Source organism: Centruroides sculpturatus, unplaced genomic scaffold (assembly GCF_000671375.1).
Source record: "Centruroides sculpturatus isolate CEXI.00-Female unplaced genomic scaffold, Cexi_2.0 scaffold170, whole genome shotgun sequence".
Classification (NCBI taxonomy): Eukaryota; Metazoa; Arthropoda; class Arachnida; order Scorpiones; family Buthidae; genus Centruroides; species Centruroides sculpturatus.
Genome location: NW_019384413.1, coordinates 473,782 through 489,544, shown reverse-complemented (window position 1 = coordinate 489,544; position 15,763 = coordinate 473,782). Strand labels below are relative to the sequence as shown.

At 31.3% G+C, this 15,763-nt stretch overlaps 1 protein-coding gene across 1 annotated transcript in view; it reads left to right on the top strand.

Moving 5' to 3' along the window:
• The window catches only part of LOC111619072 (succinyl-CoA:3-ketoacid coenzyme A transferase 1, mitochondrial-like), a 160,486-nt gene that overhangs the window by 57,748 nt on the left and 86,975 nt on the right, over positions 1-15,763 (top strand). The window contains exons 10-11 of the mRNA XM_023360719.1: positions 2,308-2,429; positions 2,509-2,584. Coding sequence (XP_023216487.1) covers positions 2,308-2,429; positions 2,509-2,584 — 198 coding nt within the window. The remainder of the gene's footprint in view (positions 1-2,307; positions 2,430-2,508; positions 2,585-15,763) is intronic.

The following is a 15,763-nucleotide window of genomic DNA, read 5'->3' as shown; positions in this document are numbered from 1 at the left end:
TTAGAGGCTTTATAGTGTGAGGTGACGTCACAATTCTGAATGAGCTCACTCTCCTCATTTACATACTTATCTGTAACATTAAATTTTTCTTGTTTATCTGGCAGATTGTTTTCCGACAATACTTCGCTAACCTTTTACATTATTCTTTTTAACAATTATCGGGATGCTTTATTCTTTTAAGGTTTAGCGATTCCTAACTGGGTTGTGGGGTCTTCCCCCCCCTTTTTCTCAGTGCGGACTTACTTTTTTCCACTTGGGAAGCGCAAGTGTGCGCGAGTTTTCTACGGCGCTTTTCTTTCGTTGGTGAGTTGGTTTTTCTTCTATTTTTAAGTTACTAAGGTGAATGGTGAGGAAACTTCGTCCTAACAAAACATAAGCCCCAAACAAAAATAGAATAATAAGCAAAATAAAAGTAAATAAAAATAACGTTTGGACTTGGTTCCTTACAATACCATAAACCGCATTGTAAAAGTACCGCGTTGTAAGAAAATTTCCGCATTTTTCCAACCGCATTGGAGCGAAAATGCGTTGTAAAGATACCGCGTTGTAGGAGGTCTACCTGTAAATTAATTTACCTTCAAATACAGCATTTATTGTTTGTGAAACTTTAAATGCAATGCTTGACATTGTACCCAAATCACAAAAATGAGTTTCTGGATTATCTGAAATTTCGTTTATCCAGAAGACTCCTGACCCTTATCAAGTTTGGATAATCGAATTTCCACTGTAATTTTATCCACCGTATCTGTGTTATCTACTTTATTCTACAAATAGATTTAAAAACGAATGATGTGTATGTGCATCAGCAGTTCATTAGACAATTCAAAAGTTTTTATAAATTATAATTTTGAAAAATTGATTATAATCATTCTGTGTTCTGTTTTAAATCTATTTTCATTCCATTGTGTACAGACATTGTTTTATTATTAGTTTCTTTATGCAGTACCTATTTTTCCCACATATGGGTAGGATCGGTTTTCTGATAGCGTCTTTGAAATAATTTAAAAATTTACTAAAATAGTTCTTATTTGTTTTGATTTATGTAAAAACTTTTATCACTCTTAGATTCTTGAATTTGGAAAAGATGAGAGAAGAAAATACTGAGAAAGGACATTCTGTGGTATGCAAATAAAAGTGCCGTAAATTAAATGCACACTTGTTGCCAAAATATATAAGTAGTATAGAAAAACATCTGTCTTTCATTATTAAAGACTTTTAATAAAGATAAAATATGTTAGCAAGTACTTTCAATGGTGCATTACCATCTTCACTGGGCAAAAAAACTTTTGTACAATTGTATGTCAAACAATTTTTTTATGTTCCATTCTTTATGCATTACAATATATTCACAACAGAAAACAAGCAATTCATTTTTACAAATGATTTTGCTGTTACCGAGACCAAAACTGGCAGAAAGCAATGTTGCATAGTAGCTTGAAATTTGTTTGTAGACTGAAAATGTACAAAAGTCTGATACTTTTATTGGTACACCATATTCAAAGTGTTATGTACTGTACAGTAAAAGAGTCTGAAAGAGTTACCTATAGTGATTTTTATATAACTTGATTGTAAGTTGCATTTTGTTTTTAACATTTTGCTTGTCAAAAACTGGTATTTTACATATTACGTCTAAAACAACAACGAGAAGTCAATGCGAGAGGATCACGCGACGAGCTTTGTATCAATAATAGATGTTTTTGGCTATATTGCTCAAGACACATCAATTCAAATCAGATTTGCTAGTAAAAAGTGATTAATTTAAACTTTTTTTAACATTTAAAATGCATTTTTTCAAGACTACATGAGTTTATTTTGAAAGTGGAGCAAGTCCATTTTTTCCTTGTTTCAAAATATTTAAGGTTTTGCATTTCAATAGATTTTAAAAAATTGATAAGACAACTTTTATGTATCTTGTTATTATACAATAGTGTTTATCGACGTTGGCTGAAGAAATAAAAGATTTTTTGATACCCAAACGGACTTACCTCACTTTTAAAATTAACAAATTATTGTAAGCGTTAATTAAATGGTTACTATTTCAATTAAAGTACTTTAAAGACAATTAAAGACTTAAAGTAGCACATATCATTTAGTTATTTTAAGAGTTTTTTTAACTGCTAAAATTACATTATTCTTTTCCTTTTTCTTACAAACTGTCTGAGAAATTTCAAACCCATATAATATTATCTTTTATTTAATTGAAAATGAAATAAGTAAAATAATACACTAATAAAAACTTGTTATACAGTAGGTATTTTAATTAAACTTTTTGAATAATGAAAAATGGATATACTGTATTTTTATTAGGGGCCATATCCTTTGGAAGGTGAACAAGATGCAGATCTGATTAATGCGGGAAAAGAAACTGTAACAGCTGTACCTGGTGCTGCATTTTTTTCTAGTGACGAATCTTTTGGAATGATTAGAGGGTATACCATTTGGTTATGAAAAATTATATTTTTCTTTAAATTTAAATGTAAAAAGTAATCAAATTTCATATCCTTTCAGGGGTCATATTGATCTGACTATGTTAGGTGCAATGCAAGTGTCACAATTTGGAGATTTAGCTAATTGGATGATACCAGTAAGTTTATTAATTATAAAATAATTTACCAGTAAAATATGTGGATTTTAATATTATTATAATTCTTTGTCTTTTTATTTCTATATTATTATAATTTTTAATAATAATATTTTAAAAAGATTAACTAAAATACAGTGGTGTGCCGTCCATGGAAGCTGTGGAAGTGCCGCTTCCCTTGTATTTTCTAAAATATAAATACATATTATGTGATTATGTTCATATTTTAATGTACTTTGAATTAATTAAAGTTAATATTTTATTATAACCGCATTATATATCTTATTACAAATTTCAATACTACATGTGAAAAACAATGATAAGATTTCTATTGATATTCAAATATAAATTTGTATATGCATATTCCCAATGGAAGTGCTGTATTGTCGAATACGGGATAGCTTCCACAGCGAAAATATTTGAATGGTGTAAAGCAGCTATATTATACAATTATTTGTACATGCGCTTTACAGAGTACCAACTTCACGCAGTTTAGCTCGTGGATGCTACACACCAAAATATCATATAACACTTTCAATCCAGGGCCAGCACAGCTTCCCTATCATCAAATGTCACCGCACACCACTGCTAAAATATAATTTGTTTAAAGCTTAAGCAAAACCTTACTGCAAAATATTAAGGATAATAATTTTGTTTTAACTGCTGTAATAGATTTCAAGGAAAAAACTAATACAGGAAGTTGCATTTTCTAATAATTTCTGTTAGTTTTCTTTATATATATACACAATGTGTTTCATACTTCAAATTTAATTTGTTCCAGATGGTGGTTTGAACTCTGAATCAATTTTCCCCATTAGAAATAATGGAAAGTGAATTAATCCATTTCCAGACCCTAAACAATACCCATTTTGATAAACTTAAACAGCAAATACACATAATCTAAGATAACATTAACACAATTAAATGCCCTAAATAATAAGTTAAAGCATGAAAACAATAAATAAAATATATAAATGCTGTATATTAAAATGAAAATTGCGTTTACTGGTCTGTTGACTTTGTCATCTTAAACCTGACCTCCAGATGTATTACTTTCAGGTTTCATTATAGGTTTATTTTCATCTTAATTGTCAATTTTACAACCTTTCTCTTAGACTTTGTTGCTTCCATACACTTCTTAGATACCAAGGTTAATAAAGTAAAGGTTATATTGGGTTGAACAGAAAGATTTTGCATACTTTTAACAGCTGTTGTTACTTAACGTAGGTGTATGATTTAATTACAATAGTTGTGAAATTTAACACATTATTGCTACTAATGTGAGATTGTATTTTTTGTTTAGAAGTGTATTTTAAACGTTTTACTTCACATTTCGTTTGAATAGAATCAAGTTGAAATGTCTCCAGATAAAAAGTGTATCATAAATATTATGCATTACGAATTTTGGAAAAGATATAATGCTGTGCATACTCTTTAAATCTGTCAAATATGGTTTAAAAATTTCCATTCAGGAAATTTTGAACTAAAGGATACAAAACATATGGGACACCCAAAAATTGTCAACGAAGAAAAGTTACAGGAAGAAATTGTTAAAACTTGATGAATAACACAATATATATAACAAAACACACCAAAAATAAAGCAAAAAAGCATTGAAAACACACAAGTGTAAAGCAAGAGCAAGAAATGACTTGGGCACAACAGATAGCATTTATGCAGCAAGTGCATTTTTTTTTTATTGCACACGTATTTCAAACTTAGAAGCATCGTTCAAACTCCACAGTTAATTTCTGTCTAATTTAGCATGTGAATTCTAGAACATTTGAAGTTACAGTTGTTCAAAGTATGGAGTACCACTGCATATGGAAAAGATGTGTAATTTATGTACCGTATACAGTTATACAGGCTGTGTCCCATATATGTAAAATCAGCTCTACTAAATGCTTGAGTAAATTATTATTGTTTTATTGAAAAACAATGGAACAAATGATACTGAATAAAATTAGTCAAATATTGAATTTCATTCTAGGTCAATTTTTTTCAACATTTTTTAAAAGTAAATTAGATTTAATTAAATTCTTGATTATTTTTAATAATAACTGAATTATTATTTATTTATTTTATATATGTAGTACAAAGTACTTTTATACCCTTTGTATGAGAAACAAAGTAAAAAAAAAAAGAGAAAATACCAAACAAACATGTTGTCCAATAATAACCACAAATACAGTAATTATAATACAGTAAATATAATAATCTCTGTACAAAGTCCAATTCCAAAATTCTTAATTATTAATCTTGATGTAAGATGATAATGTAACAACCTGTCTTTATATTAAATTTATTAGTTTATTTTTAAGATATCCTGTAGTGAGAATGATTAATGTAGTTAATTGAATTAAACTGATTTTACCGAATGTAAATTGATTAGAAAACAAAGAAAAAATGTTTCAATATTTGATATATTACTTTTCCTATTCATAAATTTTATATATTAAAGCATCTTAATTTATATAGGATTAATTTATACATCATAATTGGGTTCCCAATTATTGATTCTACAAAACATTTTTCTTATATTATGAAATTAGTTGAGTTAATTTTAATATATGTCATAATATAACAATATTTATCTGTAAGTAATATTAATTTTCAAATTAGATAACTGTAATTATTTATTATGTTCCTCAAATAAGTATTCCTCTCCTGACATTTCGCTTGTCTGAGTATTTTCTTCTATATCTCTTGTATGCTCTTTACGTGGTCTCCCTCGTCCCCTTTTTTGCATAACTGCTTGACTTGATATTGGAGGAGATCGAGGAAAAGGTCCGGGATTTAACTCAATTCCGGCAATCATTATTAACATAAAAATTATTATTCTAGTTAATGCAACATTTGAACTACTTAATTCAGTTTTACACTTAATATTCTGTTGTAAAAATTCCATGTCTAACATCACCACAACAGCTCAGCAAAAAAGTCACCAACACCTCCGCAGGCTAGACACGCCCCCCGAGTAAGTGTAAAATATAGGAAAAATTCATAATTATTTATTATGTAAGATCGCCGACTTCTAGGGGCAATACATTAATTGCGCATCAGGAAAACCTAGGGGAGAATTGTATGTGGGTGGTAGCGGTAGGAGACAAAGATGACAAGTGTCTTACACGAAACCGTTTATTTTTGACATAAGGTTAACTTACATAATATCAATAACAACAATTAGGACTATTGGACATCAGCTGCTGGTGGGTGCCCCAGGACTTCGAAGAAGAGTTCGACGGAGAACGGGTGATGTCCTGTGTTCGGATTCACACTCTCTTTCTCTGAGTAGGCGGAGAAGCTTGGACGGTCGTGGCTGGTAGGTGCACAGATGACCTGAAGTCTTCTCGTCACTCGTCTTGGGGAGAATCGGCCTCCATGTCCTTGAGATTCGGGGATTTTATGAGATTTTTCCCGAATATCATCCTTTTGATTGGTCTCGTTCACCCTCTCCCTTACCCCGATTAGTCATTCTTTTGTTTCTAGGCGAAACCCAAGACCAATCCAGAGGTCGGGAAAAGGTCGGAGAGGTGATGATGAGGCTTCTAAAGTTTGCGCTCATATTTTACTCCGTTATGGCCCTTCTCTCTGACATTTTTGAACTTAAATGGTTCACCAGATGTTCATGTGGCCATTTACCCCCTAACGCGTTCGGGCTTAACAAATGTCCCTTTTGTCATTAATTAATTAAATCCCCCCTTTTCTTGATTGTTTCAACCCGACACTTGTTCGCGAACATCTCGACAAAGCTCACTCTCTCTGTCGACATTCCCCCTGCTGTTTATCATCGCGTTGCGTTTGTTTTACAATACGTAAGAAAGTTTTCATCCCATCTGGGTTCTGTCATTAACACCCCTCTTGACCCGATTCTATCTTCAAAACTTTCCAGCTTAAAAGTTTCGCTTTTATGACCCTCACAATTATCTGCATAGAAAGCGTAATACATTGACTGTATCTGTGTCAGTGGGTGAACTATTCTCTGACACCATTATCAATTAAGCTTAGTTTTGTAATACAATGCTACTTAATCAGTAACATTTACTCTTCATCCAACTTGTAATAAGAGCTTATTTTTATCAAAAATACCTAAATGAATTATTTTTTAATGCTGAATCAGAGCTGTTTTGCAAAGATAATAAACACACTCAAATAACCTTGAATAAACAGCAAAAATTTAATAACAAACTTTTTTTTTACCTTACCTTAATGTTCAGATGATGAAAATTTGAATTTGTATTTTTGGAATGTTTTTATCCAAACTACCATTGTGTCATTCCATTACATATTCTACTGGAAGAAAAGCATTAAAAATGTCTGAAAACATTTCATTTATTAAATTTTTGCTGTTTATTCAAGGTTATTTGAGTGTGTTTATTATTTTTTAATGTATGAAACAGAAAATTCCTCACTCAGGTCAAACTTGAGATAACTCAATTGACTCAGATAAAACTAAACGTAATTAGAGATTATAATAATGAGTGTATGGCATAGATTGTTCAGATCACATATATTATTATTATTCAAAAGTAAGAAAATGAAGACGTGGGATATTTACATTGCGAGGACGATAATGCAAACGAGGACAATACAATCAAGAAGTATAATTACAAGACAAGCAATTAAATATCCTGCATGCGCGACAGTGGCAATTGAATTACAGGGGTGAATTTCACAGGAATTTGTCAGTAGCCATTTCTTTGTTAATGGTAATATAAAAATGATGCATTTCGGTACAATTGTTTTGGCACAAGAAAAACTTTATCCATTAATGTCTAATGATAATGATGAATTAATACTACTTAATGTCAATGTTACTATAATAGCAATGTGTAACAAGTCTTCACAAAACACAAAAATATATCAGATTGAGTCCCTAATAGAGGGTGAGTCAAAAATCCCTTGTACCCTTTTCATTTCAAAAGTAATGAAGCTATATTAATTTATTAATGTAGTTACATATGGAGTCATGCATGGAGAATTGGATGGAATCTTTTCTGTTAATCTTGAAAATGATTTTCAAGGTAACTTAAAACAAAATCACTTATTCCTCATGAACTAAAGTTCATTTTTTAAAAGAATTAATACCTTAAACATCTGTTTACACAGTACTGTTTAAAAATCCAGAAAATGGTTTTAAACTAATTAAATGTCACTCTTTAACTTTGTTATTGAACTATATAATGTTTGCATTACTCATGCTTGTATATTTAAAATTTAAAACATTTTGAGACTTTAAAAATGTTGTATTAGTTAAAATTATAATTTGAGAGAGTTCATAATAATCTAATATCGATAAAATTTGTTCTTGAAATTAATTCTTTCTGAGCCTTTCACATATTACTTTTTAATTAATAGAGGGTTAACCCTCTACATGCAGGCAGATGTTAATTTAATGAATTAATCAAGGGATTCCCAAACTTTTTCAAGTGACTGTCCCCTTGGTTCCATAAACTTATATCTGACACTACCAACCTATTTTTCCATGTGTGAGAAAGGCATTGAAATATTCTTAAAAAAGCTTTTCTATGAACTTCACACTTTGTATCGTTACTATTGATTGTTCGCCACATCTGGAAACCATTAAATGCAATGTTTCTTCTTACCTGTTTTATCACAGGAAAGGGGAAAGTTGTCAGTGATCCAAACCCTCATCTATGGTCACTGTTTGGTCAGGACTTTGCCTCCCCCTTGCTGCTTTTCACCCTCCTAGATTTACTCACTGCCCTAGGGGCAGTAGTGCCCACTTTGAGAACCACTGAACTAGACTAATAATGAAAAAAAAAAGTACAAAAAATTTTAAATAATTGTAATTATACCATTTATCACTTTTCAATTTTCATTTTAATACTTTTAATTGTGTAACAAATGTAAAAAACTAATTTGAAATTAATTCTAATTAAAGTTTTATCTAGTTTATTAATATTAATTTGGGACTTTGAGTAAGAGACAAATTTAATGACTTTATATGTTTGTAACAGACTATTATTCAGTAATAAATCATGTAATTAGAAATAACTCCTATTTATCTCCTTAAGAAAGTTGTATAGTTTTATGTTTGTAGATTAATAACAGTATAAATTAACAGATGCATAAAATAATGCATAAATTTAAATTAAAATATACCACAGGATGATGTTTGGGTCAAGAGTCTTTCACATTACATATGATGTATACAGTGGGTGATTGGTTAACGAACAGTTTGGATAGCTAACAAATCGGATAACGAACACTTTTGCGAAAGATTTTTATGATCGGACAACGAACACATGTTCGGATAACGAACACTTTACTGAATAAACATAAAAAGAAGCGACCGAAAATAACGAATACCAATTGATTTTCCCTCGTCTTCAGGTAACAATTCGAAACCTTCCGGAGTGTGGGAGACGTAAGATCGACTCTCAACTCGATACCGATCGGATAGTATTCCTCCAAATTTTGAAACTCACTCTTGTAATTCTGGCTTTTTGTTTATCTTTCTGACAAATAATTTTTGTAGTCTTCGCGAGACTGTCAGACAGGTACTTGTTAAATTTTGCTTCGGGGTTTATTTACGAAAGGTGAAAGGATATTCGTTAACGTTTTAATACCAAATTTCGAATTTCATTTGGGCCTTGTATTTAAATAATTTTTTGTGGCCTAGTTGATTTCTGTTCTCTGAATTTTTGTAAGTGCTTTTCTGAACTTTTTATTTAAAAAAGAAACTGATAATATTTTGGAGCCTAAAAAGAGGAGTGTCAAGAACTGTGCTCCCTGTAGAAACCAAGTAAGAGATAATAGCCAAGGTAGAAAGTGAGCACAAGGTGTCTGATATTGCTAGGCAGTATGGCTTGAACAGGGCTATAGTAGACTCAATCTTAGCTATGAAAGATATATCAAGAAGTCTCAAGCTGTTAATGGAGTAATGAAAATTACGTCTGAGAAATAAAGAGCATTTTAGAGCTCATAATGGAACCTGAAATTGATCTGACGACAGAAAAACTCCAAGAACTCTCAAATGAAGAATACCGAGAAACTCAGCGAAATGTGTTATCTTTTGGAAAAGAGGAAGACGAAAGAGGACCAATGTCGACATCTGCTACTAAAGATCTTTTGAAGGAGTGGGAAAATGTTATATCATCCAAGTGGCAACCAAAGCAGAATAAGGTTCATTGGGTTGGGGATCTCTACAATTACAATACTATTAATTACTTCCAAAAAATCCTGAAGAAAAGAGAAAAGCAATCGACATTGGACAGATTGTTTAACCCCCACAAACGGATAAAACATGACTAATAAAAATGCAAGACAGCATATGTATGTATTTTTACTATTACATGTAAATAAAGTAGTAAAAAAAGTATATATTTTTTTTATTTTTTGGAGTCTTCGGAACGAATTAATCAAATTCCCATACAAACCTATGGTAAATCGATAATCGGTTAACGAACAATTCGGATAACGAACAAAGTCTTGGAACGGATTATGTTCGTTAACCGATCACCCACTGTATGGTGGAATTTCAATTGTATATTAACTTTATGCCACATTTTCTTCCCATTAGTTTTTATTTCATCTAGGTGTCTGTTCTAAGTAACAACAATCGGTCTAGTCTGTACATTGGAATCCCAGGCATGCAGTTTTTGTTACTATATTATTCTGTAAACTTTATTATGCATCTGTTTGCATACTCTGTGATTTTGCTGCTATTTTAATTTGGTTCATCTTTGTCCATAAGTGTGTAATGTCAGAACAATTTGTAAACACTCTGGTAATTAAAGCCTTGAAGGCAGACATTTTATAGAAATGTAGGTCATTCGAGCATTTGGATATGTATTAGGAGTTTGAAAAGTTGGCTTGATGTAAACATTGGTGCATATTTTACTATTTCTTAGATTTAATTCAACATCAAGGACATCAAACTCAAATTACATTAAGTTAGCAGAAACATGGTCCATTTCCTTTATGTTTAATTAGCTCTATGGAATGGGGAAATATGCACTGGTGTTTACATCAAACCAGCTTTAAACTCCTTGTACATTCCTAAATGTTCAAATGATCCACATTCCTGTAAAATGTCTGCCTTCAAGGCTTTCATTGCCAGAGTGTTTACACATTGTTCTGACATTAGACACATGGAAGGAGCTGAACTGTATTGAAGAAATAGCAAAATCATAAGCTCAGGATTATAATGTACAGACTAGATCCTAAAGTCCAAAATTAAAACAGGAATAGATAACATGTAATAAAATTCATATCATTATATAATTAAGTTTCTGTTTTCTTAACTCGAAGTTGAGTTAACATCAAATCCGATACACTCAATAATCAGAGGGTATTCAAATATTACAATGCTTTAGGTTCTCGTTACAATAAGTCGTTTTGTCTTTTTGCGACAATTAAGTATTAGTCTAATCTGCAAATTTTCTTACAAGATAATCCTACCATCAGTAGACAATCAAAAAATACAAGGGAGGGTAGACACTAACAGGAGAGATTTCTCAAATTTTCAAGTCACATAATCGCTGCCTTCTCCTGGTTGTCTTGTCAATTGGAAGAGTTCATTGGCTTTCATAACTTTCTTTGCACAGTCCTGTTGTTGCTGGTCACCTTCGTGTTTATTCTGTAATGGCACCGAAAATAAAAGAGTCCTTCTCTCGACCACAAGCCAATATATACCCTCTCCTGCACCCCACTAGGTTTATTGCCTCTCCAGGCAATAACAGGTGATGGAGCATTCTAGAAGCTTATAAACAAAGACTTCGTAACCAGCAATTTAATTTTATATATAGAAATGACAAGCGATTGTCACAATTTGAAATCTGAAGCAGGTTTATAAAATAAATTGAAAATGTTTGTTCCACAAACTCCACTTGCTGGAAAATTGTGTGGTGTGCATTTTATTACAGACTTGATCCATTGTTACCTACAACAGATACCTAGATGAAATATGGGAAGAAAATATGGTGTAAGATATAATGTATAAGCAAAACCCCAACATATACAACATACTCCATAACATAAAAGACTATTAATCCAAACACTCCTCTTGGGGTTTACGAAATCCTAATCAAAATTAGATGGAGAGAATCAGGGACGCTAGTCTAACCGCCATTCTTTCCAGATGATTTTTTTTTTATCAATGTTTCTTATTCCACATTACCTTTGAAATCATTTCATGTCTATGAAAAAGTTTCATAAATTAAACCATTTAGTTGTAGACTATTGATAAACATGTTATATTTTCATTTGATATGAACACACATTTTTAATATAAATTTTAAAATTAACTTTTAAATATGCTTACCAAAGATTGAATTGCACATTACAAGAGGTCATTTTTTTTATGATTCACGTAGATTTTTCCGAGTTCACTATTAAATATTTCAAAATTTAAAATTCTATGCTGTATATTAATGTACAAACATTAGAGACTCATTAATTTAATTTTAATTCGCAATATAATATTCTAATGATCTATATTTTTTATTGATCTACAACACACACACACTGTAACTAAATTTAATAGACTATAGGCCTAATATTAAAAAATCGTTTTAATTTTCTTATAATAAACTAATTTGTTATTAAAATTGCCGATTACATTATTTAGTTATTATTTAAAACAAGCAAATATAGCCTCTTTACTTTTCTCTATTTATCTGCAGTTTAAGAGGAGTGATGACGTCGGCATTCAGTAAAATGTTGAAATTCTCCCATAATTTTACCTATCTTTTGCTCTAAATGTGATGCCAAATTTTCCAGATATCATATTTTTATGTTTGTCCAAAAAATTAATCGTTAGTTCGAGCAGCCTCGCCTTTACTAGCTTCTCTGCCATGTTACTAAACAATGCCACTTACAACTCCTTCAGTTTGTATCATGCCTTCCTATTGGCTAAATAAATGCAGAAGTTGTTTAGCTTGGAACTAACAACTTTATAAAGTCTTAATTATCTCTGTCACCGAATGGACTTGCAAACTAGTCAATGTACAACTTCAACTTACAACAGTGAGTTGAGTCAACCATGATGTTATCAAATGTTGTTTGACAACTTTTCACAAAACAGACTAGAGCCCCAGGTCAGCTGTTACATAGGTTATACTGGACACAACCACCCACAAGATTAAAGAACATGAATAATGATGTTAGAAAAGAAAAATACAACACAGTGTTGGCAACAATGTTGTTGATACCTGAAAATATTCCACAGTTTGACAAGTGTAACCGGAAGGTCAGCACCTCTTCAATGCCACATCAGGATGACACCACAGGTCCCATTCGACATAGAAGCCATGATAGTGAATGATTTTTGTTAGGAACTAGGTCACGTGAGCAGTCACGTGCATAAGCGATTGGATTCCAGTTGGAGGACTATGAGACAGCATGATGGAAGTAATGCACTCAGAGATAAATTATACAAACACATATACTCATTTATTTGTTTTTAAAAGTTTACACATAAGATTAGTAAAATAAGACTACCGAGTCAGTTAGGAAATTCTAGGTGCATAGACACAATAACTCAGTTGTGTGTATGAGAGAGAGTTCACGATAGAGTGCACAGGAATAAATATCTTGTAGAGAAGTAGGTGTCTGGTGTTTGCACATTGGGTCGGTAAAAGTTCTTGCAGATAGTTTGTATTCTGTAAATCTGCCGTAGAAGCTATGGTCCCAGACAAGAGGGATAAAGTATCTGTAGCTGAGGTTGTGGAAATATTCATTTCCAATGCAAAGCTGATGTATCTGGTGATAGAATAATTTGATGTCTCCAAAAGGAGTAACTGAGGCACGCACAAACGATTGACCCGCTTGAGGAACTGGCAATGACTGACTCAACTGGTTGCTAGTTGTCATATTAAATGATGAAATCAGGACAGCAAATCAGAGGGTTGTGGAAAATATAGTCCCAGGTATGAAAGTTGACAGATATCCCAGTCGATAAAGTTATATTATTATTTAATTTACGTTGTTTAAATTGAAATCCAAGTTCTCACACAAAACTGAACTCCTATGCATCACCTCAAATCCATGGGAAAGAAAAATAATTGAGAAAATTGACATCTATAGGCATGCCAAAAACCACCAATGCTTCAACCACAAGGATGCTGATTGTCTCTTGACAGTATGGAAATATCTAGCATAATAACATTAAACCCTAATACCAAAATTCTATTCCTTAATGACACAAACCTATATCTGTATTAGATAACCATTGATTCACATATTATTTATGTATTTTTATGTGTTTCATATAATCTTTTTATTTATTTTGGAATTCATACATTTATTTAAAAATCTAACATATATTTGATGTAAAAAGAGTAACTCTATTCAATTTGTATGCAATCATATAGTCACAAATGATAGCTGAAAATGTTAGAAAGAATAAACAATATGCTGATCAAGGTTTGTGTAATATTTTATCTGTACACGATAACATCAGTTTGGGAAAGTCATAAAAAGGAATAATAATAACTGCACTGTTTTGACACGGGTGATTTTTAATTAACACACAACTTTAATAACTTTTCAACTGAATGAGATAGAAATAAAATTCAAAAAGTACTATGTAGTACAATGTTTACATTTTTGAATGTCAATGATTGATTAATGCTAACAGTCATTTTCAAAATAGCGGTGCTCAGTTTAGAACATGTGTTTATTGTAAGGAATTATTATCAAAATTCTAATTTTCCAATTGTTTGCTGTCAGTATACTAATTGGAGTTATTGGACCATTCTTCTTCAAAAAGAATGTTACTTCTGCTGCATATGTTGAATTATTGGAAAAGAAGATTTATCCAAAAATGCTTGTCGAGCATAAACACTGTTGCGTTTGGTTTATGCAAGATGGTGTAAGGCCCAATCACACAAAGCAAGTGCTCAAAAGCCTTTACGGCATGTTTGAGAAGTGTGTAAACAGATTAGAGTATGAAAAATATGCTGGTGGTGGCATGAAATGACTGTCTTATAACCCCAACTTAAACCCATGTGATTTCTTTTTATGGGACTATCTTAAAGATAGAGTATATCACAATGTTTCTACAACTATTGAAGAGTTGATAGACATGATAAAAAAAAAGAAATAATGGTGATTCCAAGAAAGACCTTTATTACCGTTATTGAATATTTCAAAAATCAGTTAAAAACTATTATTGCGAGCGAAGGTAGTTGTTTTGAAAACATAATTCATTAAATGGAAATAAATTCTGTATATTATGCTTTTTGAATTTTATTTTTATCTCATACACTTAAGTTATTAAAGTTTAGTTTTATGTGAATTAAAAATCACCCTGTATGACACTAAAGTTGAGGTTTCTTGGAACAATTCTATTCTAATACATGAACTAAGAGAATACTGTCCAAACCATCTGCTTTATTCATGTTTTCTTTAAATATACCAACATAATTAATCTCTATGGTGTCACTCAATTAGAGAGCATATGAAAGGGAATACTTAATTCATAGAATTTTTGTAATATCTGTAATATAATAATAGGTTTATTTGAGTGATAAGGTTGTATATATTTAATATGAACTGTCAGTATGTTGTAAAATTCTGTTTGATGATTGGTTAATTTAAAAGAATGTATTCTGTTTATTCCATTCTGTGATTCAAATGTATTCTTTTGTTAGATAGCTGAGGATGTTCTAGTAAATGCTGAAAACGTTTTTAAAGTATTATATAGTTTTCTTAATAAGCAGACATGTTGATTTTACATATTTTAGTACTTTAGCGCATATATTTTTTTCATGTATGGAATATTACAAATACTGTCACGATTTCTAAATTAGGTTCCTAATATATTTATAAATAGAGTAAAACCTTGGTTATACATTTTTGAAGGGACTGTCTGAAAAAGTGTACAGTACAAGTACAACTGGAAATCAGTACCAGATTGCTCACTAGTCACACGAAGCACATATCTAATGAAGTCAAAATTGAAAAAATTAAATCAATTCTACTGTTGCAATTGTATATAATAATCTATATATATAAATAAAAATGGACATGTATGTCCCTATATTTCACTTTTTCGCCAAAACTACACATCGCACGTGAATGGTGTTTGTATGTGGTGGTAGCCCCAAGTCTCCATTCGTGCATAGGGGTGGTTGCGTCTCGATAGCTATAAGGGTGCGGGAGATATGAGGCTAAAAGTAGTTGAAAGTGGCTTTCTATTTCGAATGTTTTGTT